This window comes from Sinocyclocheilus rhinocerous, unplaced genomic scaffold, assembly GCF_001515625.1.
Source record: "Sinocyclocheilus rhinocerous isolate Xijiao unplaced genomic scaffold, SAMN03320098_v1.1 scaffold1406, whole genome shotgun sequence".
NCBI lineage: Eukaryota > Metazoa > Chordata > Actinopteri > Cypriniformes > Cyprinidae > Sinocyclocheilus > Sinocyclocheilus rhinocerous.
Genome location: NW_015647095.1, coordinates 269009 through 293912, shown reverse-complemented (window position 1 = coordinate 293912; position 24904 = coordinate 269009). Strand labels below are relative to the sequence as shown.

General features: G+C 36.3%; 3 protein-coding genes across 4 annotated transcripts in view; 1 reads left to right on the top strand and 2 right to left on the bottom strand.

Annotated features, from left to right (window-relative positions):
- The window catches only part of cables2a (Cdk5 and Abl enzyme substrate 2a), a 14639-nt gene extending 10337 nt beyond the window's left edge, over window positions 1-4302 (top strand). Inside the window, exons 8-9 of the mRNA XM_016513132.1 lie at window positions 1528-1732; window positions 1917-4302. Coding sequence (XP_016368618.1) covers window positions 1528-1732; window positions 1917-2057 — 346 coding nt within the window. The 3' untranslated portion in view covers window positions 2058-4302. The remainder of the gene's footprint in view (window positions 1-1527; window positions 1733-1916) is intronic.
- Window positions 4303-4308: 6 nt separating this feature from the next.
- LOC107708812 (proteasomal ubiquitin receptor ADRM1-like) lies at window positions 4309-9261 on the bottom strand. 2 transcript variants are annotated; one of them, XM_016513130.1, is made up of 10 exons: window positions 9164-9261; window positions 8114-8323; window positions 7901-8017; window positions 7670-7793; window positions 7369-7455; window positions 6690-6771; window positions 6357-6610; window positions 6125-6282; window positions 5441-5543; window positions 4309-5107 (listed from the first exon to the last, which is right to left on the bottom strand). In XM_016513130.1, the coding sequence occupies exons 2-10, from the start codon at window positions 8321-8323 to the stop codon at window positions 5013-5015; spliced, it is 1230 nt and encodes a 409-aa protein (XP_016368616.1). In that variant the 5' UTR covers window positions 9164-9261; the 3' UTR covers window positions 4309-5012. The 2 variants fall into 2 exon arrangements, with proteins under 2 accessions (XP_016368616.1, XP_016368617.1); XM_016513131.1 differs by having other exon boundaries at window positions 7378-7455.
- Window positions 9262-11419: 2158 nt separating this feature from the next.
- Window positions 11420-23366, bottom strand: LOC107708810 (oxysterol-binding protein-related protein 2-like). Its single transcript, XM_016513129.1, has 14 exons — window positions 23286-23366; window positions 19525-19622; window positions 19341-19452; window positions 19156-19231; window positions 18859-18993; window positions 17961-18058; window positions 17671-17853; window positions 17262-17369; window positions 16999-17088; window positions 16661-16787; window positions 13575-13694; window positions 13357-13480; window positions 13148-13238; window positions 11420-12534 (listed from the first exon to the last, which is right to left on the bottom strand). Exons 2-14 carry the CDS (start codon window positions 19559-19561, stop codon window positions 12432-12434), a joined length of 1404 nt encoding a protein of 467 aa, XP_016368615.1. The 5' UTR covers window positions 19562-19622; window positions 23286-23366; the 3' UTR covers window positions 11420-12431.
- Window positions 23367-24904: the final 1538 nt, after the last annotated feature.

Here is a 24904-nt window from a genome sequence, read left to right as displayed (position 1 = left end):
CCATACTTTTTTTTTTTTTTACGACAACTATAATAAGACTGTCCTTGTCCCCTCCAGGCAACGGTTATTGAGTATGTGAAACCATCCGACCTGAAGAAAGACATGAACGAGACATTCAAGGAGAAGTTTCCTCACATAAAGCTGACACTCAGCAAAATCAGAAGGTAAAGTAATTTTTATGTAAAATAAAATGGTTAAATACCTTTTAGTGCTGTCAATCGATTAATCGCATCCAAAAGAAGTTTTTGTTTTCATAATATGTGTGTGTACTGTGTTATATTTATTATGTGCGTAAATATATATAAATAAACACACATGCATGTATATATTTAAGAAAAATGTCGTGTTTATATATTAAATATATTTATATATAAGTTAGTATAAATAGTATAAATATATACATGTAAATATTCTCAAAATATATACATGCATGTGTGTGTATTTATATAAATATACAAAATATACACCGTACACACACATATATGGTGTAAACAAACTTTTATTTTGGATGCGATTAATCTTGATTAATCGTTTGACAGCACTAGTTGCTTTGGACCATGTCTAAGGAAATTTAATTATGCATGTTTATTTCTTATATTTCTATGTTTAGGTTGTTAGATAGTTGCCTTTACCATCATCTTTAAAAGCAAATCTCAAAATTAATATTTATTTTTAATATTTATTCAGTTATTGGCTACAGCTTGAAAATTATTATCGACTTATTGCATCAGCCAGAAATTTACTGAATGCATCCCTAGTTTAATAGAAATATGTGAACACAGGAAAGAAATAGTGCCCATGAATCTATTTTTATGGGGTCTTTGGCACATAGCACTATCTAGGGCTGTCAAAATGGCTGTATGCATTGTTTAATACAAAGGGCGGAAAGCCAATCACACGGAGTAAATTTTTTCATTTAAAAACATGAGATGCAGTGGGATGGGGAAAAAGCCGCCATAAATTCTCGATATATGTTTTTTGCAAAGTTAAACTTGCATTAAATTTACATGGCTTTCTAAACATGCTCTTTTGTGCGAGACGCGAGTGCAACAGTAATAGATGTCCGACTAGAAAATGCGTGAAATATGCGTTCTGTGTGAACGGCTTGGTTTCGGTTTTGATGTAAACAAGATCTTCTCCGCATTGATGTTCTCTTTTTCCGCTATATTTTTAACGAACAACGCAGCAGCGCCGCATCTAGTGGCTTCAACTGGATAGGCTAACAAAAACATTATAATGCAACGACACTTACATCGTCATCGCATCTCGTGCGCCGCTGATAAGGCTGCCTCCTTAACGCACACCTAAAATTCGAATGCAACGTTTTTGCATTCGAATGTGGATTTTTATTTTAAATTCGACGAATATTCGAAATTCGAAAGAAAAAAAATTGACAGCCCTAGCACTATCGCAATCACATTTTAGATTTGGCTGAATGAATTAACATACAACATGGGCATGTTGTAAATTGATCCTAATTAAGTTTGCAAACTTCTTTTTCTCCTCTTTTTTTAATGTCCACCACAGTTTGAAAAGGGAGATGCGCTCAGTGAGCGAGGAGTGTGGCCTACAGCCGGTTACCATAGCTATGGCTTATGTTTACTTTGAGAAGCTGGTTCTGCAAGGGAGGCTGAATAAGCACAACCGAAAGCTGGTGTCTGCTGCTTGCGTTTTATTAGCTGCCAAGATCAGCAGCGACCTCAAGAAACAAGAGGTCAAGCAACTGATCGATGTAAGTTTCTTACCGATTCGGATATTCATTTAATTCAGAGACTTAACCGTTCTTTATAGGTATAGGCTTCATGTGTTCTTGGTTAATATGATTTATGCACTCTCTCTCTCTCTCTCTCTCTCTCTCTCTCTCTCTCCCGCCCTACCTATTTCTTCTCTTTTTCGATCTGCCTGACCCTGAACAGAGGTTGGAGGAGCGTTTCCGAATAAATCGCAAGGAGTTGATTTCCCTGGAGTTCACGGTTCTTGTTGCTTTGGAGATGGCACTCTACCTCCCAGACAGCAAGGTCATGCCTCACTATCGCAGACTGGTGCAGCAGGGCTGAAATGGAGAGGGCCCTTAAAGGGATAGTTCACCAAAAGATGAACATTCTGTCGTCATTTACTCGCCCTGATATTGTTTCAAAACCTGTATGACTTAATATCTTTTGCTGTATGTTTCTCAGAACAAAGTAAGTCGTATAGGTTTGGAACAACATGAGGAGAAAATGATGACAGAATTTGCATTTTGGGGTGAGCTGTGCTTTTAAGAGATACCTGTATACGAGAGAGATGACACTCTTTTGGCAGTTCTGGAAGGTTATTTGTATTATTTATTGATTAAATAGATCAGTGGAATTTTCTTTCAGCTATGTCCAGTGTTCTCGGCACTCCATCTTCACCCGTTTACGTCCTTCATAGAACTGATTTTATAAATCAGACACATTTAGGGAGAGGCTTACTTTAAGCACTGATCTTTTTTATCCATTATTTCTTTATTTTTTTAATACCACAAATGCTTATTAACCACCATTTATCAAAGCTTTTTCTTAATGCACCACTTTATTAATGCAAAATTTTATTTATGGGCCTTCATTTTATTAGAATTCATAATTTATGAATACTGTAATGATTCTTTACATAGGTGTTTTTTGTCATTTTTTCCCCTCCTTTTCGATGAGTTTTGGGGTATGTGTGGCATTCTGATGCGTCTCCAGCCAGGCACTCTATGTTAGAGATGACATTTAACGGGCACATTAATTGTGCTTTTATCTCTCACCCTCCTTTTTTTTTTTTTTGTCATCTAACATTTACTAACTAGACTGTGGTTTAACAGTGATATGATGTTCTTTGAGGACACACCGTAATGCATTTTAGGTAGCGCTGAATGTAAAAACGTCTTTTGAATATGTGAGTGCCATTTTAAACAGTTAATCAAATGTTTAAAGAAACTGAACCATTTACCACTTGTTTTTTCTTTTAGATGCAAGTGTTTTTGAATGTCTTGACTTAAGTCTTGTTATGGTTTTCTCAGTTCCAATGCACAGCTGTGACAATTACAGTGATGAAATGTTAAATTTTTAGCACCCTACTGTGTCCTGTTTTTCTTATGTGCAACACTGATTGAGCACGTTTCAAACGGTACAGTAGGTTGTACAAATAACTCCACATCTGTATATTAAGCTGTTGTGTATTTGGTCACAGGAGAACGCCACCTCCTTGACCAAGTGAGTCTGTTTTGTGTTGTGCAGTGTTGAGTATGACCTAACTTTTCTGAATCTTCTTGGTTAGTGTTCATACAATATCGTCTTATCTTTTATCTCCGATATTATTCTTTGGAAATGTTTATACACCATAGGAGTGGCCTGTTTACTTTCAGAACCTGGACAGTATCACAGTGTGCAGCATTACCAGAAATATGAAACATTGTTTTTACATCTGATTTCTGTATCCCATTTGATTATTTATTTTTTTTACTGAGAAGCAGAAGCACATAGCCACTATCTAGTGGTGGTTTATTTTTTTAACATGATGGCTCTGTATGGTGCATTTGCTTCTTTCCCTCAGGGATTCAGACTGGTCAAGATTCACATTGCTGAGACAAATAATCAACTACGAGAGGGTAATTGAATTGGAGAGAATTGTGGGTAATCATACATCACTATTTCTTCAAAGTGTAAATCTTCACTGAGCGTTGAAGAATGAAGTGCCTTTTCTATTACATTTGTCAGTATGGTTCTGCTGCCATACTGTTTTTCACACATCTTGTTTCTTTAATCTTTTTGATACCGAGTAATCACACACCTTGACACGTTATGAATGTGACTGTAGATCCGGTTGGAAAACCATGTGACGTGTTGATTGAAATCTCACTGTATGTGAATACATTCACTCCTGTGATACTGTCGTGGAAGCTTTGAGGATGTGGAACGGTACAAGCACTGTGAGGGAATCCTGTGACCTTCTGCATGAGAATACTGTGTTTTATGGTGTCTATGAATTTCTTCCAAAAGCTTTATTTTTCAAAATTGTCTATTTTAGCAGTATGTCATAGAATGATGTGAGGATAGTTGGCACTGCTTGATTAAACGTCAACGGGGTTAACACTGAACCAAAAACCACTGTATGTTGGTGTTTATTGGGCGGTGTGAGCTAGGCTTCAGTTTGGACTGAACTGTTCACAGGGTCCTATATGCTGTGCTGTGTAGATGCTGTCTTTGTTGTTTTTTCTATTCGCATTTATAAAGATGTTTTTAATTGTTTCAGTTGCCTGTGGAGTTTTTGTCAATTTATACACACCAAAAAACTATTTACCTGTTGATGCAAGTTTCTTTATTTGGAAAAGGGTTTTAATAACAGTATAAGACCTCCCGATTAAAATAGAAATGTGAAATATCTATAGTTCGGACACAAAGGTAGTCGCACCCCAATGCCAATAGTAAAGCTAGAAGTAGCTATGTGAGGCCGTTCAAACATAGAAATGTTGAAAGCACATTAAACTTGGCATATTCACCCTAATTAACCCCATCTATTTTGTACATTTTTTAAATGTACATTACAATACTGAAAAAAAAAAAAAAAAATCTGTCACTGTTACACTGACTGGGACAGAATTAAGTGCTTAAAGGAATAGTTCACCAAAAAACTCTTTATTTTTATTCACCCTCATGTCATTCCAAACCCATAAAACTCTGAATAATCCTTGAAAAACAAGTCCAGGTAACCAAAACGTAAAACATTCAAAAGTGTCCTTATGAATCAAGTAGTTTAATCCAAGTCTTGTGAAGGGATATGATCACTTTATCTAGATTTTCAATTGAGTAACAGAAACCTCTCAGGTTTCATTAAAAATATCTACATTTTCAATGACAGAATTTTCATTTTTGTGTGAACTATCCCTTTAAAAAAACAGATTACCTTTAACATGACATTTAGCTTGACAGCATGATGCTCTGGAAGCTCTACAGTGAGAAAAAAGTTCAACTGATGAATGCAGAGAAGCAGCTCATGTAGAGAGTTGCCTAATCTAAACTCATGTCCTCTTCATCATCTTTCTTGTCTCCTCCTTCATTCGACTTGCCTTCACCTTCCATGGCCTTGGCAAATGCTTCCACATCTGCAAAAACAGCCATTTTATCCTTTGTAAGAATGTTCTTTTCTTTCTTAAAATCTCAGTTTTTTATTACATGATTTATGTAAATCTAGCCAAAAACATTTGTCTAGATACTTTAGAGTACATCCAATTTTGCCCTTGTAAGGACATTCTGTATAAACCACAGACTTATCAGAAGGATCTCTGGGAGAGAGGAATGTATATGTGTATATATGTATATGTATATATATATATATATATATATATATGTATATGTATATGTTATGTGAAAGTATAAACAAGTGTTTAGAAATGGAATGAACCAGATCAGTTTGTGTACATTTGAAATATACTGACCTCCTTTATTGGCCGCCTCTACGGCTTCTGTAGGTAATCCAAACTGATTCATCAAAGGCCCCAACTGCCCTGATGCCAGTGCACTGCTGAACATACTCATAGCCTACACAACCCAGAAAAAGTGCAGATGAATATTAGAAGATATATTCTAAAAATAATCTGGTCCAAGAGCAGTTATGCTAACAAACTTGTCTTGAAATTAATTTACTAAGTGTACACAATTGGAGATGCACCAAAATTTCATCAACTGAAAATAGAAAAAAAATGGTTTGGCCAAATCATTGACTGAAACCATGACATTTAATTAACACTTTTCTGATGATGCGTTTTGACTCTGTCAGTGCCTATTTCGTACACAAAATGTGGACTAGCTACAGGTAAACATGTCAGCAGTGAGGATGCACTTTACCTGACCAAAAATGATGCTAGAGTAGCATTATGTAAATTGTTTTTAGATGAAATATCAAAATGTGATTCGTTGCTGAAGAATTTTTACTACAACTGGTTTATCTCCTGAGAACAGGACACCCTGAACAACATAAACAGTTCAATTACCCAGTTAAACAAATTTAATTACCCTGTATTTTATTTTATTTTCATGCTCAGTTTCTGTCTACATGAAAACTTTGGGTGTTTTGATAAAAAAAATGCATTTCTCTACATCACTATATGCAATAGTCAAACCTGCTGAAACTGTGGCGAGGTGAGAGTGTTTTGAAGTTCTTCTGTGCTTTGAGGAAGGGATTCTCCAGATGGGAGGTACGGCAGGAGCCTCTGCTGCACTTCTGCATTAGCGAGAATTGGGGCCATGACCTCAGGGGTCAAAACACTTGCAAGGTCCACTGAACAAAGAAAGTTGACATGTCAGCATGTAATCCAAGGTTTTCCTTGCAGAGAACTAATATCATGATCTCACCTCCTTGTCCTGCTGTAGGCACATTCATTGTAGCTAAGATGCTTTGCAGGTCACTCAGTTGGATGGGCTGAGATGGGCTGGTGGCTCCAGCAGAGAGAGCAGGGCCTGCAGGTGTGCTGGGGGTGGGTGCGGGTGCGGGTGAGGCTGTGACTGTTGCAGATGGACTTATGGGTGTGCTTGGAACCTGGGAGGAGCCGAGGCGCGTGGGGGCCGAGGTGGATGATGGAGTGGCGGCAGTGGACTGACTACGAGAGCTAAAGATGAAAGAAGAAAATTTCAGTCGTCACTGGATTAAGTACAATCTTCCATAGCCAAACTATTACTGGTTGTTACCTGGAAGATGAGCTGCTAGTAGCTGGAACTCCACTTCCTAGCAGGCTGGCCAGACCTGGTCCTGCCAGAGCTCCCAGACCCCCTGCAGACCAAACAAAAATTCATGATGTTACAAGGATAGGCATCAGCCAAGAGATAACCTTGTAAAAATACGTCTGGGTTCATGTACTTTATATATGGAACATATTAATTTGAGATGAAATTTGATCATAAGATGATACAAGGGATCAAGGTTTTGCTAGTAAGAATGGGCCAGTTAGCTTCTGTTGCAAATGCAAAAATGCATTTTTGGCATAGTTGACATCCATTCAAAAGTAGCTTTTTATTTTATTAATTTCAGTTTTTATTTTTTGTTTCAATTTCAATCATTTAATTATGTGTGTTTGTTATTTTATTAGTTTTTGTTTGTCTGTTTTTAAATATTTATCTTTAATTTATTTTTATTTCAAATTTTGAGTAATTTTAGTACTTAAACTTGTTTATTTCAGTTTTCAATTCTGATTTTTAGCCTTTTTTAAACTTATATCTAATATTTCTAATAATATCTAATATTTACATATTTTTTACATTTGATTTTACTTCAGCTTCATTTCAATTACCAAACACAATTTTAATAGATTTTGTTAACAATAACAATACTGTCACAGAGAGAGAAAATAAAGCATCATAAATTACTCACCTAGTCCACCGAGTCCAGTTGGTCCTATGAGTTGCATTAGTTGGTTGTGACTCATATTACCAAGAAGACTCTGAAGGCCACCTTCACCTGGAGAATAATGTTAAAGTATCAGTTGCAAGACATAATTTTCAACATAATTATTTTTCTTTACAACATTCAAGCTTTCCACTATGATCAATACTAAGAACTCAAAGTGTGCGTGTGCCAAGATTATTATAACAGAAAAAAATACACACTTCAGCTTTATGATGAGTGTTTAGAAAGGGTATCAATGCATTGGACAAAAATACTTCAGAAATACCTCCAAGAGCAGACAGCTCATGGCTGCTGCCGCCTCCACTCCCCAGAGTGCCAGGTATTGGTGGGTTGTTGAGGTATTCATTCACTTTCTTGCAGTACTCCTCATCTTTATCTGTCTTAGGCTCCTGAAAGGTCAAATAGGGGTAATTGCAGAAGATGTATTTCAGGTAATATTTACAATACATTTTTAATGAGCAATATTAGATACCAGAAGGCTCTCAGCCGGGCATACCTGCAACCAAAAGAAGAGTCTTTTGGAGCCAGCTTTAAACTTAAGCACAAAAACACGGCCCGTGGTGCACTGATTGACCCTCTTGAACTCACAGTCATCAGGAAAAATGATCAGGTCCTTGTAAAAGGAACAATGAAAATATTACTATTTTTAAGATCAGCATTACAAAGGAATTTGGAATATTCAAAGCTGTTTATATGAGCGTGTACTAACATCCTCCACATTCCCCGTGGATCTGTCCTTCCAGCAGAAGTGGATGAGCGAATCGTCTGTCTGCTGAATGTACACAAGTCCTTTGCGCTTATCCGGGGTCACGGTGCTGCCCTTCAGGGTCATTTTTCCAGCACGGAACTCTACCAGGTATTTGCTTGATGAGCCCCGGGATCCGGACACCAAGCTAGGAAACAGAGCTCCAGACGACATCTGTAGCAACAAAGAAAGCCAATTTATCCCAGGGAGGGAATTTACAATGTTTGTGCAGCTAAATAATGTATAGAAGTAGAACAATATATTTAAAACATATTAAATTATAATACTGTACTTTTTATTATTTGGCTGTTTGTGCAGCATAAACAGAACTATAACAAACGTAAACTATAATACAGTAGTCTCACAATTTCTTGTAAGGGATAAATTATTTATATATATATATATATATATATATTCAGCCACTAACATCCTTCACATTCCAAGTGGAGTATATTTAGGCCTCTATAGTTATTAGTTACTACATTTTTACAGTTACAATTATGGTTACTCATGTAAAACAGTAATAAATTACTAATAATAATATATTATGCAATCTTTCAGTCTAATAATCATACAAATGTTTTTTTTCTTCATAATAGTAACGGCTAATACACAAATCCTGACAAATATTGGGGGAATTGATAACAATTAAACATACTTTAGTCACAATACTAACAAACAAGCACAAAATATTAGCATCCTTATCTAGAGCATCACTGTCCGAGATGCAAACGTCTGCTGCCTGTTTCGATATAGTAAATGTACAGGAAAGTTATAATATACGGCCATATAACACATTATCATTAATGTGAAGTGAGAATAAAATTAGTTAGCTTCTAATCTATGAGCAACTGATCCGCAGCTAAACCTGAAGCTAACGCTGCGAGTATTGAGGAAACCATTAAAAAAAAAAAATCCACGCTTTTAAACACTGGCTTCTACATTACGTATCTATAAATGCAGTACTGGCGAATATGTGTGGTGATTGTGGTATATGACAAAAATAAAACTTACATTTCTCTCTCTTTCTAGTAAAATTCTAAGAATTCTTTCACTTTTCTGATGTCGACCAACCTCTACTAGCAGAAGGGGCGGGGCGTACGTTCGATTGGTGGAGGATTCTGCGTCCTTTGCTCTGATTGGTGGTTGCACATGTCAATATGCCCACACAAATAACGCTGAATTGTTAGTTTGTCAAAGACAGACTGGAGCGATAAGTGTAACCTTTTAGAGGTTTTTAATTAAATTTTCAACACTGTTTAAACATTTTAGATCGAATCACTTGCACTTTGCTGGGCAAATACGTTACTTGTCTGGCTTGTTCTGTCTTGCATGAACAATTCAATCATTCAGTAGATATCAGGAGTGTTGAGTGGTGAATCATTGTTCTCTTTCTTCAAATAAGTCTTGTTTTTTTCGTTGTAGTTATGACTACTGAACTGGGAAGAAATCCATAGCAGCTATTATGCAATTGTTTGTCACCTTCTGTATTATTATATTCATTTGTATTGAGTGTATAGTCAACCCGTCCATGTAACAGTGTAACTGAATGTCCTTTAAACACCATTTGTCTGACCTTGGAGCAAAATAACCCTTAAAAAAAGGCTTGTCTCTTGAGCATTAGCAATTCTTCGTCAAATTAATTGTTGAATCATCTTATAATTATAATCCTAAACCAATACCAGCTTGGTGAATAAAGACATAGAAAGCATGTTTTTTCTGTTAAGTGTTTAATTAGATCCTCTTTATCCATGACATTGACTTTGATGAAGATCAGTTCACATTTTAGGTCAAATTAATGCAAATCAACAGATAATATTTCACAAACGTTCTCACCATCAAACATATGCCAGAAGCTGAAGCTTCTCCCAAATGTTTTGTCAGAAATTTTGAACGGATGCTTGTCAATTCCCATCAAACACAAAAGAGCAAAATGAAATTTCTTTAATTAGTGAGGTCTCACATATATTATTAATATTGCTAGTTTACAAATGAGCAGATTCATAAGATAGTTTAAGTGCATTTCATGTGATCTATACAAATGTGGTAAAAAGTCACAACACATGTACAATTATGTAAAGCCATCATAGCACCACAGTGGCATAATTTGGGCTTCTATCTGTGAAATTCACAACAGAAACAATCAATCCCTAGTGTCACGACCAATATCAACAGCTTAATAAAAACACAGACAGAATGACTTTAGTGTATTCTGTGTATTTAGAATTCTTAGTGTATGTTTGCTTTACATAGTTGCATTCACTGTGACCAGGTTTACTTGTATATTAACTTGACGTGATTGCTACAGGAATAGCTGATAAACATGGCACAAAATCATGAGACAATTGGGGATAAGTTGTTTTTTAATGTCTCATGATTTCAAGGGCTTTAAAAGACTTTACGTTAGCAGCTGGTGGAATAATATACTCATATTTCTAACCCCTAGAAAGCATTGATAGTGAGATTAAATAATTTATGTTTAGACATGCCACAATATAGTGTAGAAAATACAGAGGGAAATAAATTGTAGTTAACTCTTTCATTTAAAGTATACCATGGCCCGAAGCTTGGCATTTGGAATTGTGTGCACTACATGGAACATATTAAAGATAAATTCTCTTGTGCTACACAATAGATGATGAGCTCCCATTAAGTGTAGATGATAAACATTTCTAATAACTATATAACAGTGTTATTAATCACTGCAGTCACATACACCTGTCTCTCCACCTAACCAACTTTAGGCTGTGCAAAACAGTCAATAATAGTGTGAAAAAAACCATCGGCAAAAGTACTAGCATGCTTGACACCTTTGCGCTAGGCCAACCAAAGTATTTTACATAAACAGTGGAGCTTATTGACACATTAAATTGTACAATTCACAGACAGACAGACATTCCCATCAATGTTTGCATAGCTTCTGAGATTTGTGAGTGTTAAAATCACAGTATTGTTTAAAGTTTCGAAATAAAAGACAGCGGTGTCTTTCATGATCCTCTGAGGTCATCTTGTCTACGATTTGTATGTCTGGAAAAAAAATGAGTCCTTGCAGAATGAAATTTGCTGTATGGCAAAAAGCATGTGAACAATGAAGCACATTCTGAGCATTTTTGGTACGCGTGAATATATATATTATATATATACTATATATATATATATATATATATATAAATGTGTGTGGGCTAAGGTGAAGCACCTTGACATTCGTGAGCCATTAAGTGCTGAAATAAAAAGAAAGATTAGCACCCATCTCCATTTCATTCACCAGGATGTATCACTCAACAATGCAGTCCTGACGAGTTTTATGGCTTTAGTTTCTACAAGAGAAAAGTCGCTTTGGCAACCATAAACACACTCAAAACATCAATGCTAGGATGTAATAGGTTTTGTGTTATTTATACGTTTTTTAACAATTAAAAAACACCTTTTTTTAAAAAAATTTTTATACCAAGTAAACATTTTTCATGAACAGCTTTCATTTTTGTCTGTCAAACGAAAACAAAACAGATCTAAAATATATCCAAATGTGTGAGGAATGAGAATATTAGGTTTAGTAAACTCCCCTGTACCATGGAGATGGTGAGAAATGAGATATAACCGTAATTTCTGGAGGAAAAAAAAAAAGTGGGATAATTCAGAAAAATAAACTCATTTTCATTCCAGGTACTCAAAATCAGTCAGAATCTTTAAATGTGAAGTTCCTGCACATCATGCATACCAAAAACAGAGGACATATTTTTGAGATAAGGAAAAAGCATATAATAGAGATGATAAAATAGCATTAGTTTGAACAAAAACACAAAATTATGCTCTCCTAATAGGTTCTGAGCAGCCTCACATTTCAATAATGACACAAAAAATCTTCACAGATGGCACTGCAGCGATGCCATCACTAACCACTTGTACCCATAAAATGAACACCTGAGTGTAACTAGCAAGACGCATGGAAAGGTAAGTTAGCACATACTATACATAAACTAGCAATTTCTAAACATACTGAGGTTTGCACAGAATGTTTAACTCAGAATCTAACATACATGAAAAAAAACAGTGAGGCATTAAGGCATTCCCTACCTCTCAAAATAAATAAATCCATTCACACTGAATTTCCAGATTCTAGTAAAGAGTAGAACTCGTGGAGAGGCTTTGTTCAAAAAATGTTCATATGAATCTCACATTCCAACGAAAAATATGAAAAGAGCTTAAGGAGAGGAGATGATATGGATTGAGTGAAGGAAAGCAAAGGATGAATCTCAAGACTCTTTTAGTCTTCCCAACCGAATCAGTAGATGTCTGGAAGGTGAGGATATCTCATGTCAAAGTAACCACCCTTGTAGATCCAGTCTGCAGCTCCAGTGTACGGATTATTGCCTTGCTGGAACCATCTGAAAGATGGGAGGCCAAGAAGGTTATAAAAATAAAAAGCCTATTCAAAATCTTCACTGAATTTTTTTTTTTGCACCAATACATTAACCTTTCAAGATGGACATACTAAAAGGCTTTTAAATGATGGTATCTGCTTCTGTTTTCGAATGTTAATATTGCAATTTGCAGTCTCAGAACTGGCTGGCTTCATTAAAAAATGTTAATGCCTGTGGTTGGTCAGTTTGTGTTTTAATGCCATGCCAGCTTCCTTGGCTATTTTCATGGCAAATAAAGTTGAAATAGTATAATTTAAAATGTAAACACCTATACTAGTTTGCTTTAGATGATGCTAAAACTCTAAAATAAAATAAAATAAAATAAAATAAAAAATGGATTCAGGGTTGACTGTTAATTCTCAAAGAGAACTTAAACCAGCACAAATAAAATGTTTGAAATATACAGGACTCTGTCTGTCTTCATTTGATTTCATGAGAAGCTTTCATTTTTGTTCGTCAAACAAAAGCAAAACAGATCTAAAATATTTCTAAACGTGAGAGGAAAGGGAATATACAAAATGAGGAACCAAGGCCAGTAAAAAAAGTGGATGGTTGTGCTCTTAATTCAAATACTCGCCTCGTAGACCATTCTTCCTCGTCTTTAGCACGCTCTCTTCTGGCAGCTCTCTGTTTCTCTTCCAATCTCTCCTTCTCTCGACTTGCAGTATCTGGAATTTATAAATAGCTTTTAAATTTAGGGGTAAAATAAGTACAGCAACATACAGAAGACAGCTTACTGGACAGATGGTAACAAAATGAGCCAAAAGAGAGATATGAGAGAGATACCGATATCCCCATTCTCCATAGCTCTGATGTCAGGCCGCAAACGACAGTCTGTCGGTGCAATGACTCCAATCATGCCAGGCTCCAGCTCATTAAGCGTCATGGCAAAGTTGGTAAAATTATACATCTAAACAGAATTGAGGATAAAAAGAAAAGAGAGAATAAGCCTAACATGCAATCACCCAAGACAGATGTTGGAGTCATTGGGGGCTTGGGGTTACCTGTGTCGAGTTTGGCGGTCGAGGGGCTACTCTCCATAGGAGCGTACTGCCTGGGATCATAGTGACTGTCTCCTGAACATCTGGCATTTCATCTGCATCATCACCCCCTGTACTCTGCTCCTAAACACAAGCAAACAGCACGACCATTAATAACCCATAATACCTTACATACATATGAAAACCATTAAACCTTACAGACAACGCAAGATCAGGAAGCAAATGTACTAGAAAAAACTAATTGAACTACAAACTCTACTATGATGGTGGCTCAGTTACTGTAGCTACACTGATAAAAACCCACTTTTTACCTCTTTACCTTCACATCTCACTGAAACTGCATGTTAATAGAAAGAAGGGAAACAAAAATGGACTTCCAGCAAACACACTGCAGATCATTTCAATTGCACTATTGTTCAGTTTGGGGACAGTAGGTTTTTTTTCTTGCAATAAATTAATCAAAGGTGACAGTAAAGACATTTATAATGTTACAAAATATTTCTAATAATTCTGTTCATTTCAACTTTCCATTCATCGAAGAATCCTGAAAACAATTTATCATGGTTTCCACAAAAACAACTGTTTACAACATTGATAATAATAAGAAATATTTTATGAGTACCAAATCAGCATAAGATTTCTAAAGGATCATGTGACTCTGAAATGGCTGTGAAAAGTAATGGCTGCTGAAAATTCAGCTTTGCCATCACAGGAATAAATAAAACTTTAAAACAGACTCAAATTGAAACAAAATTGTAACAATATTTCTAGGGATGCACCAAAATGAAAATTCTTGGTCGAAGCCGAAGGCCGAACAAAATGAAACACTGGGCCGAAGGCCGAAGGCCATATACCGAACACGGTTTTTTTCATGTCTTTTCCCCCCCATGTATAATTTTTTCACCATTGCATAAATTGAATACCCACATTTTGCCTTTACTATTTTGTCTTGCTTTTCAAAGAAAAATATTTACTTAGCATTGAACATTTTTTAAACATTCTAGCAGACATTATACCAACAAAGCACAATTTAACTTAAAATTTATAAGTTAGTAAAATATTTTTTTTGGTAATTTTTGAGACCCCCTTCTTGAATCAGGCATGTATTTTTTACTGTACAAATAAATGCAGCCTTGCTGAGCAGAAGAGACTACTTTTAAAACATTAGAAAATATTTCAAATCTATTACAGATTTGAACACTATGTGTGAATGTTATAATAAATGTATTAATATAGCTGTTGTAATTATTATTATCATTATTATCGTTTTACTTTTTTATTTTATTTACAGGACAACAGTAAAATTACAATACTAACATTTATGAATGTTGATGGAACTTTTATTTTGGCGGAAACCCTCAGGAAGTCCTCAGTGCTTCTTTTTGTTGACCACAGCAGATTTATAAATGATTCTCATTAAGAATTTGTGAATATGTTTGTTGCACGTATAACATTGTCACATCTATGCTTTGTAAAAATTCATAAAAATGTTACTGAGCAACTGACGAGTAACAGTGTTTCAGCGCACATTTTCCTCGCGCGTTGGACTTTGAACCCTGGCGCTGTGAGCTCGTGCAGCGCTGTATGAATACATGCAATTTGTGCGTGTATTAGAAAACATAACATTCTGCAGTTTATTTACTAATTGTTTAAGGCCATTTCGCGATTTCAATCATCATACAGTAACCAGCAACAACCACCCCTTCCTCTTTTCATCGAAGACATGCGATGCAGTCTCGCAGTCGGTGCTTATATAATTGTTTTTACGTCTTTCTCTGACACTTTTAAACTCGGCATGAAACGGAAGTTGCGATTGTCTTTTCTTCTCTACTTTGACGTATATCCGAGTGAAACGGCATCTGAAATGAGAGGGCGGGACTTGATTTCGTCCTTCGGTAATTGATTGGATCGTTGGAAGCTGGGGCGTGCTAACAAAATGGAGGCAGATCTGAATGCCAGTTTGCAGTTAGTGGTGGGGGGTTTTCTCTCTGGATTCACAGCAGACACCCACGCATGAATAAATGTTTTATTTATTAAGGATGACGACGACGACGATCAATGGCACAAAACATGCCTAAACAGCGTGCGAGAGACAGAGAGAGAGAGAGACAGAGAGAGAGAGAGAGAGAGAGAGAGAGACTGCCTGAATGACTGAGCGCTTCTCCATCAGGTTAAGTCATATTCATGAAAAAAATTAGTTTGCGATGTCCTAAGAGTAATGTTGTCGTAATATCCTAATATCTTTTCAATGTTTAGGGGTAACGTACTCCCTCATGACTGGTATCAGTGCTATAAAGTGAAGCTTCAGCTTTTTCCCCCAGTCCTTTATCCCAGCGTTTACCCCTCACGTCACTAGCTCCGCCCTTGCTCCATATCTCGTGTCCGGAAGAGGAGTCGTTTTGAGGGGGAGGGGAGGTTAACGTTTTTGATTAAAGATTAGGAGGGCACATGAATTTAAAAAAAAATAATGAAGTGCACGGATAAATTATTTATAATAAACACTACAGTATTCCATTAAAAAATAAGAATTTTCAATTTTGATTTCATGGTGACTTTAAATGCCTCCACACTACTGACATGTTTGCTGAATTGGTGCGCGCCTGTATTTGATCGCGTCACGTCATTGTTTGGTACAATTTATTTGGTCTTTTTGCTTATTTTTTTTCGCAGAACACCGAAAGAGCTTTTTTTGCTATTTTCGGCCGCCAAACATTCGGTGCATCCCTAAATATTTCACAATATTACTGTTTTTACTGTATTTTTGATCAAATAAATGCAGGTGAGTATACGAGTCCTCTTTCAAATTAAAAATCATTCAAAACAATTTTTATAGACCCTAAACATTTGAAAAAATAAAATTTAAAATATATATAAAAAATAAAAAAAAACTGAACAAGGAGTTTGTTTGTATAGTGACATAAAAATGTATAGTGCTCTCTTCTAAGAGTTAGCAAACAGTCTCTATTGTGGTAAGTGTAGAAGTTTCTATTTGAGGATGCGTGAGAACCCTTTTGGACTTCCATGTGAAAACAGAACAGAAAATAGATCACGGCTCAGCAGTAAGAGATAAATGACTTAACGCTTTTTACCTGCTTGTGTTTCTTGGAATCTCCTCCGCTTTTCTTCTCTGCTTTCTTGTTGGCTTCGTAGACTTTTGGCTCAATGCTATACACGCACTCAGTCCACTTCCCATAGATAACCCGATGTTTCTTTTTACTGAAATAGACCCAGGCAAAATGAGTCACAAACACAAGCATCAAATCCAGAAAAAAGTACATAAAAAATGCCAAAGTACATATACAATCCAGCTGTAAAAGACATTTGCTGATGCCTTTCGTGCTACAGACACAAAGTGGATGTGCAGAGTGAACTCTACAGGCTGGGTGCCAGATATACCCACTGACATTTGATACGACTGACTGCTCACCTCTTGTCCTGGATATGTCCCTCTACCCTATGCAGCTCTTTGCCAAACATGCCGCATGGCTTAAAATTCAGCACACACTTGTCCCCAGTGCTAAAACGAACAGAGAGACTTCTCAGTCAAAAATAAGGGAACGAGTGAACATTAATCCACGTGTGACATGGAAAGATCACAATGCAGCCTTTACGACAACAATATTTAAATGCTGAAAAAGGTTGAAAATGCAGGCAGACTATTTAGTGTAAGAAAGGAAAGAGATGAAGTACCTGTGGTTGACAATCTCCACTGTCCCATACTGCTCAATCCACAGTTTACCCAGAATAACGTTATGCACACAGCACATAGGGTTCGTCCATGTGTAAGCTTCTCTGTGTCTGAGAGAGCGAGAGAGAGAGAGAGAGAGAGAAAAAGAGTTAAAAAAATAGCTCAGCCAAATCTAACGCCCCAAATCTTTTCTAGACACATACGAAACATGCTAAATAATAAATGGACATTCCAGCATGTTACTTATCTAGCAGATGATGCTTTCCAAAGCAAGTTACAGTACACGAAGGGCAGAGAAAGGTTACTGCCTTTCTCAAGGGTCCAATTGTACTTGAGGATCTCAATGACTCTCCAGCTCCAATAAAAAGGTGATCATATTATACTTAGTGATGACACATAAATAAAACTCACTTGGAGAGCTCAAGTGTCATAGTGCCTTTAGGCTCTGCCTCCACACTCTTCCCCCAGAATTTCAGTTTAGGGTAGATGGAGCCGTGAAACGAGAAGTCCTGATTGAGTGACTCTGAGTAGAAGGCGCTGATTGGTGGATGGTGGCTCACCTGTTCTGAGATCATGCGGTAACCCTCTTCATCCCTGAGCACAGATATTCAAATTATTGGTGCAGGCTAATTTGGATTTACATATTCAGCTTTGTAGTAGATGACGTATAGTGTTTATGTCCAAATTTTCTTCAGATTTACCTTGTAAGTTCAAAAGTCTCTCCTAATAAAGGGTTAAAAGGTTTCCCAGTTCTGTCCCATTGTGACGCAACAGCAGAAATGGCGAATGCGGCAACAAGCTGACAAACGAGATGCAATTGCGTAATAAGAATTTGTTGAGTATTCCATGCACGCACACATACTGTATGAGAGCAAAATATAAAGGAGGCAAGGTTTCTGCAGGTTTTATGAAGGCACTTTTTCAAGACCTTTTTAAAACCAATAAGGAAAATGTAAGGAATAAATGATAAGTTAACAATATCAATATGTTCTCTAAATGTATATATCTAGAGAGCACAAAATGACAAACACTTTAAAGTTCGAAAATACAACTACCATTAGATCTCCATTACATTTTAATTCATTTTACAAAAGAATTGCTTAACTGGAAAATAACTTTTTAACTGTATCTTCTGATTACACTGGAAAAAAAGGGATGCCCCTTCATAGACAGTGTTTGTGTCTTGTTTTCCAGTGCAAATGTCTAAAGATTGTTAAACCAAGATGCATTGTGAAGCAAAATGACATAAGATAAGATGGCTTGTTTTCTGAGAAACTGAGAAACAAAGTTTATGGTTAACAAAAACAAATATCTGCAAGTTTTCATATCCCACTGCAAGATATTTGTTCTTCTTTTAAGCATTAACTTGCTTAATTTTGTTCTCAGAAAACCTCATATCTTTATTTCACATCTCAAGTAAATGTATCCTAATTTAAGGCTTTTTTTAGGTATTTGTATTGGAAAACAAGACAAAATACTGAGGAACATCCACATTTTTTAAAGTGTAAGCAACATTGAATGCCATGATTTTTAAGGCCTTTTCAAGGCCTTAATTTGTGGAAGGGCAAATTAAGACTTCTTGAGCCTTGAGGCACTAACCTGCATACGCTCTATAGAATCAGAACGTGTACAAGCTTTATGGATGAGGTATGTATGTTCCATGTACTCTGTAATCCTCTGCAAGAAGCTCAGCGGTTCGTTGAAAACAATAGGCATTGTTATCTTGGACAGCTCCTGCAAAGATAAAGTATTCCCAGATAGAAATGGCTTGGCATGTGGACGATGACACCACAATCTAAATAACATGTCTCTCTTTTACAATTTCATATTTCATGCTGTGTTTGAATGGAGAACTTCTGACTAAGCTGTTGTTTGGTCAAAGTAGCTTGTGCTCACCATTCCAATGCATTTCTTCAAAAAGCCCCATATACTAAAATCATTTCTGGAGAACATGGGCGCTGGCAGAGTAGTCCTGAACACACAGACACACACATAAATTCATTACACTGTCCAACGGATAAACATCTTCACATTTTGTTTCCTGCCACTGGATATTACTTCACAGTATTCAGACTCCTTACCGCCTCACCCATACTCCATTTGCAGATGGCACCTTGCGATTCACCGTCTGCTTGCTCTCATAGACACAGGCATCTTTAAAGCTGACTTCACACGAGTCGTCTGATTCTAAACCTGAGACAAAAGAGAGATATAGCTATAGGTGACGATAAAATTTTATGTACAGTACTAAACTTCATCACATACCTGTCTCAGCATCATAGAACTCTTCCTCGCTGTTCATGATGGACAGTTACTGCTGCTGATGTCAATCAGAAGGCATTGTTTCACAGCTTGAATTTGTTCTGTAGATCAAACCAGAGAACAATATTGTAGGTTTGAAAATTAAAAAGACATAAAACTGGACGTCATTAGTCCGACTAATAAAAATGAATCATTAACGTATTGTAGACTACTACTATGCCGTATACCTGGAACATACTGGACACTAATGCTGGCCTACTCTCTAGTCTATCCATTCCCTTATTGAACACACAGAACAAATCCAATCATCTCACTGCAGTCTTTAAACAGCTGTGCTTGGCAAAACCATCTGATGAGAGTGTCCGACCAAGCTAATCCTTTAATGGCCAATGGTAGCTCATAGCAGAGAGAGAGAGCGTGTCAGCATCCGATTGTCATTATTGCAATTTGCAACTGACTGTACCGATTCACAATGTTGGCTTAATTCAAGAAAGGATACCATTCAGGAATTATGACGCAAATGTTCTGGTATGCACATATAAGAGTGTGCACATTTAAGATTTTATAAATGTGCTCTTTGTATTCAAAGTTGGCTTATATGGTTTTGAATGCCATTTTCAATAAAAGTACATTAAATTAATTTAATCAAATATATATTGTATACACTATACTGTTCAAAAGTTTGGGGTCGGTAAGAAGTCTCCAATTATTAGAGGGCCAATTATTACAATTTAAAAGAACTTTTTTTATTTTAATATATTTTATCATTTATTTTATTCCTGTGATGGCAAAGCTGAAATAGTTTCACATCATCTTTCAGAAATCGCATTTGCTGAATGGCTGATGAAGAAATTGCTCATTACGTTAGTATCAGTATCAATGTTGAAAACAGTTGTGCTGCTTAATATTTTTGTGGAAAGCATGATACATTTTCTCTGGATGTTTTGTTGAATAGAAAGATCAAAAGAAAAGCATTCATTTGAAATAGAATTTTTTGTAACAACGCAAAACATGACAATGTAAATTTGCTTACAAATATTTTCCTTTTTTCTGCATGTGGGTTTCATCTTTCCACATGATGTTAATTACACCACATGACAAACAAATGTTTTTTTTTTATATTTTCAAAAATTTTGTTAAAAACTTCAAGAAGTAATAGTAAACAATTATGCCAAAACATTTAACACACTTCAAGAATTTAATTATTTGAATGAGGCTTTTTTCTTCCTAATCATATCAGGAAAGTTGACATTTTTAACTTTATGCACCCAAAAATCATCCAAATTAATTTTCATTTGATTTAATTTTAAATACAAAAACAATGCTCATTACAAAGGTGTATTCAATGTATGAATTGCACTGTCATATATTCTTGAATAAATGAATACAACGGACATAAATAAGCATCATGTCTTTGACCCACACAGAAACATAAACAGAAATAGGGAGCTAAAAGGGAAAACTCTTGTTCAGACTGCAAATTATACAGGTGTGGATGAACAAAATGCAAAGCAGTTAAAAAAACTATTGACCATATATCGGAGGCAGGCACAAATGCAAAGCAGCTTAAAAAACTATTAGCCATATAACGGAGGTCGGCACCATGCAAATTATTTGGAACTCAGAAAGGCAAAGCAGCCACTTAACAAGCTGACAGATATCACATATTCAAACACCCATGTGGTAAACTGCCAATAGAGGAAGTCTTGGCTGGCTCAGCAGCACGTAGCCCTGGTCGTATTGCAACCACACAAATTTAAGGTAGCGCAACTGAATTTAATGTAGACTAGAGGTGGTTGTGACTGACCGCACGCTTTGGACTGGAACAAAGAAAACCTTGGACTCTAATGTGAAGGATAGGGTGCAAGGCAGCCAAACTGTATGAAGCTACAGTACATAAGACAGACCATTTGTAAAAAACAAAGATCATTTTACAATGTTGGCGTTGGAAAACAGCTTTCAAGTGTATTATTTAAGTTCCTGTTTTGTTATGAAACAAATGTTGGTGAATAATACAATATTTCTATATAATATCATCTAATTCCATTTACATAAATGCAAACATTGCACAATATACCCCCCAAAAAATCATGACACTATATTCCTTACCAAAACAGACTTCTTTCTGCAAATTGTATGGTGTAGCGATATGACAGCACCCAAAATACTATCAAACACTCCAACGCAGCTCCATTATTCGCGGAAGATGGATAAAAAGGCGCACATCAAACAAAAACTTCGAAAAATGATATGCGACCCGCCAAATGCTGGCCGAATCACAGAGATGCCGATTCGCACGGGACTAATATTATCACAGGATCTCGGTGTTCGGCGAAATATGGTAGGTCATTTGCGGGGGAATTTTTACTTTACAAATTACAGACATGGCCGATTCGCACGGGATTAAGATCACAGACAACCTCCGCAATTATTACAAGTGACTGGAGGTCACCAGGTAATACTAATCCCGTGCGAATAGGGCTAGACAAATAGACGAATAGGGCTGGTTCTCAGAAAAAGTGGCACAGTTCCTGGTAGTTGTGCCTGAAGAAAATACTGTTAGTTTATTAACTAACAGCAGTTAGTTGCCGGTTCACAGTCGTAATTGATGAAAAACACTAGGTTAAACATATAATTTATTAGTAGTAGCAGTACAATAAAGCAGCTTTGTCTAGACTGGAGTCACATGTGAGTATAGTTTGGGGTCAGTAAGATTTCTGAAAGAAGTCTCTTAAGCTCATTAAGGCTGCATTTATTAGATCAAAATACAGTTAAAACAGTAATATAAAATTGTAAAATATTATTACAATCTAAAATAACTGTTTTCTGTTTTACTATATTTTAAAATGTAATTTATTACTATGATGGCAAAATTGTATTTTCAGCAGCCGTCACTCCAGTCTTCAGTGTCACATGATCTTTTCTAATATGCTGATTTATGCTAATTAATGTTTGTGGAAACACTGATATATTTTTCAGGATATTTTATATATTGAGCAGAAAGTTCAGAACAGCATTTATTTGGGGGAAAAAATATGTAAATGTATTTGATTTAATTACATTTAAATGTAAATGTATCTAATCAATTCAAATGTATCTAATAAATACATTTAATTACAATTTAATACATCTTTGTATAAAACCTTTTATTTTCAATGCACCGCTCCACGGTATGTGCTCTTCTCAATCAAGTCAAAATGCTTCCCCAGAATTAGTACTGCTGTCAACTAACAGATGGATCATAGTAGCATCTTTCATCATAAGCACAGGTGTAATGAGTGTCAGCCACACAAAAGTACAGGGCAAACAGTTGATTCAGTATATCATTTAAAAGACATAGAATGCACTGCTTAGTACATGATCACATGCAGTACCATATTAACACAACACACCACAATCTACATCCCCCCCATCCTGACTAGGTACACCACCAAATCGTAGCCCATGCAACATCTAGCCATCCGTGCATGAGGGCAAGCTGACATTCAAGTTATGTCCCGTTAGATATAAAAACATATCTGATACTATGAATAACCTGCCTCGCTCGGCATCTCCAAACTAGATCTACCGCGGGCGGAAGGCACTGGGTGTTTGGCTTGAGCTGTTTTGACCCGCGTTAGCCGCTAGCAGTGAGCATTGACCAATAATAAACCCGCATATCAACCCGTTTGATATCGTCAAAACCTTCAAGAAGGCACAAAATAACACGACGTATAGCGTCGATCTTGCCTAGAAGGCTGTATACTGTGCGTGTGTCGCGTTACCTTTCAATAATGTAAAGCTGGATCGCTCCTTTCTCCGGTGGGACAGAAAACAAGCGCCCAGTTTGGGAAGACTGACAGCGGGGCGGATACATTTCGCCAGGACGGGAGGACAAACTGGATTGGAGGGTTAAGGAAGCGGTACAAACGAAGTTGGGCGGGGCGACGTTTGATTGACAGAAGCAGTAGCCTATTGTGAAAGAAGACCCCTCTGCGAACGCACGATATTAACCTTTCGAAGGGGCGGGGTTATATTGAGGTTACATGAACGGGTCGGTACTAAAAAGGCAGGGATGTGGGTTATTTATAATCCTAACAATAAATATCGCCGTCGGCTGTGGCAGTGGTGCTCCTTGAGTGATTATGACTGCTGTCCAGGAACAGATATATAGAAATCCTTAGTTATAAACAATACCTTGATTTTAGGGTGTGAATAAGAAAAATCAGTGAGAAGCTATAGAAAATATTCAATGAATTCACAAATAGACAGATGTTTTACAACTTCATTGCATATTTTGAAATCTTATTTGTGCTGTGAAACAGGGCCAGGAGTTTGTGGGGCCTTTGACAAGAGCATGAAAATAAATTAGGCCCAATAGTGTAACATATGGTTTCTTGGTTTTAAGAGAAAGCATTTTGCTTTCAATTTTAATCACATGGGCTTTTTTTTATGCTGTTCAAATCATACAATATGCAGTAACTTAATTAAAATAAGGTTAGAAAATGATAAATAAGGCATTTCATGTAAACATAATTGTATGTAAATGCAAGAAACTGGAGAAAAACTGTGCAAGATATAAGTGAAAGTGTAAGAACGTAAGTGAAAAACGTAATGAAAATACGTTTAATAAATAATGAAAAAATATAACAAAAACATAAATAAATATTTGAAATAGGTCCAAAAATACATCAAAATATATTACAAATATAAATAACAAATAAAATAGTTGGTAAGTCTGCAGATTATTATTTTTTATAAGCAATAATTTATTTAAACATTAAGCAGCAGAGTAAAAAACGACTAGTAACAGTTTTTTTAGTGATTAGTCTGAGCTTATATTTAACGCAATCAGGGTTTTTAGTTGATCACCGCTGTTGCGGTTTGTGCGTCTGCTTCTGGTTAAGGTTTGTTAGGCCTACTAAAAAAATAAAAATAAAACTGTAGTGTTTGATATAATTTGGATTCCAGCGGGAAATTCATAATGTAATAAACCAGGTTATAATAAACAGATCATTACAATATTACTAAATATTCTTGTGTCGGAAGTTGATATGCTCCTCCCTTGGCGACAAGCTCAAACCGAAGAAGTTCAAGCTCAAACCGGTGTGCACCGTTTTGCTACTTGCGTCATCTGAACAGGGTGTTCAACGCACCACCGTTTCCGTTTAAAAAACGTTTTGCACCGTTTTTGTCGGGGCTGAACCACAGACTGTATAAAAACAGGGCTGAACGCAGCCCTGAATGCGTCGAAACTTTACTTTCATTTGAAGCCACTAGATGTCAGCGGAGCAATGTTAGGATGTTTTCAGCTCCGTGCCACTAAAAAGCGTGAGTTTTGATAAACTGTCTTCCTTTTGAAACCGGTGTAGCCTATATATTTAGAAAAGAGACTTACCTATGA

What these genes read in the sequence shown, in the direction of transcription:
- LOC107708810 (XM_016513129.1), bottom strand. Translation starts at nt 19,561, where the DNA reads ATGAACAGCGAGGAAGAGTTCTATGATGCTGAGACAG. An exon ending in GAGACTTTTGAACTTACAAG is followed by an intron (nt 17,854 to 17,960) that starts GTAAATCTGAAG and finishes ATCTGTGCTCAG; the next exon opens with GGATGAAGAGGGTTACCGCA. An exon ending in TATGGAGAATGGGGATATCG is followed by an intron (nt 13,239 to 13,356) that starts GTATCTCTCTCA and finishes TATAAATTCCAG; the next exon opens with ATACTGCAAGTCGAGAGAAG.
- LOC107708812 (XM_016513130.1), bottom strand. Translation starts at nt 8,323, where the DNA reads ATGTCGTCTGGAGCTCTGTTTCCTAGCTTGGTGTCCGGATCCCGGGGC. An exon ending in GACTCTTCTTTTGGTTGCAG is followed by an intron (nt 7,794 to 7,900) that starts GTATGCCCGGCT and finishes TTGACCTTTCAG; the next exon opens with GAGCCTAAGACAGATAAAGA. An exon ending in AACTGGACTCGGTGGACTAG is followed by an intron (nt 6,772 to 7,368) that starts GTGAGTAATTTA and finishes TTTGGTCTGCAG; the next exon opens with GGGGTCTGGGAGCTCTGGCA.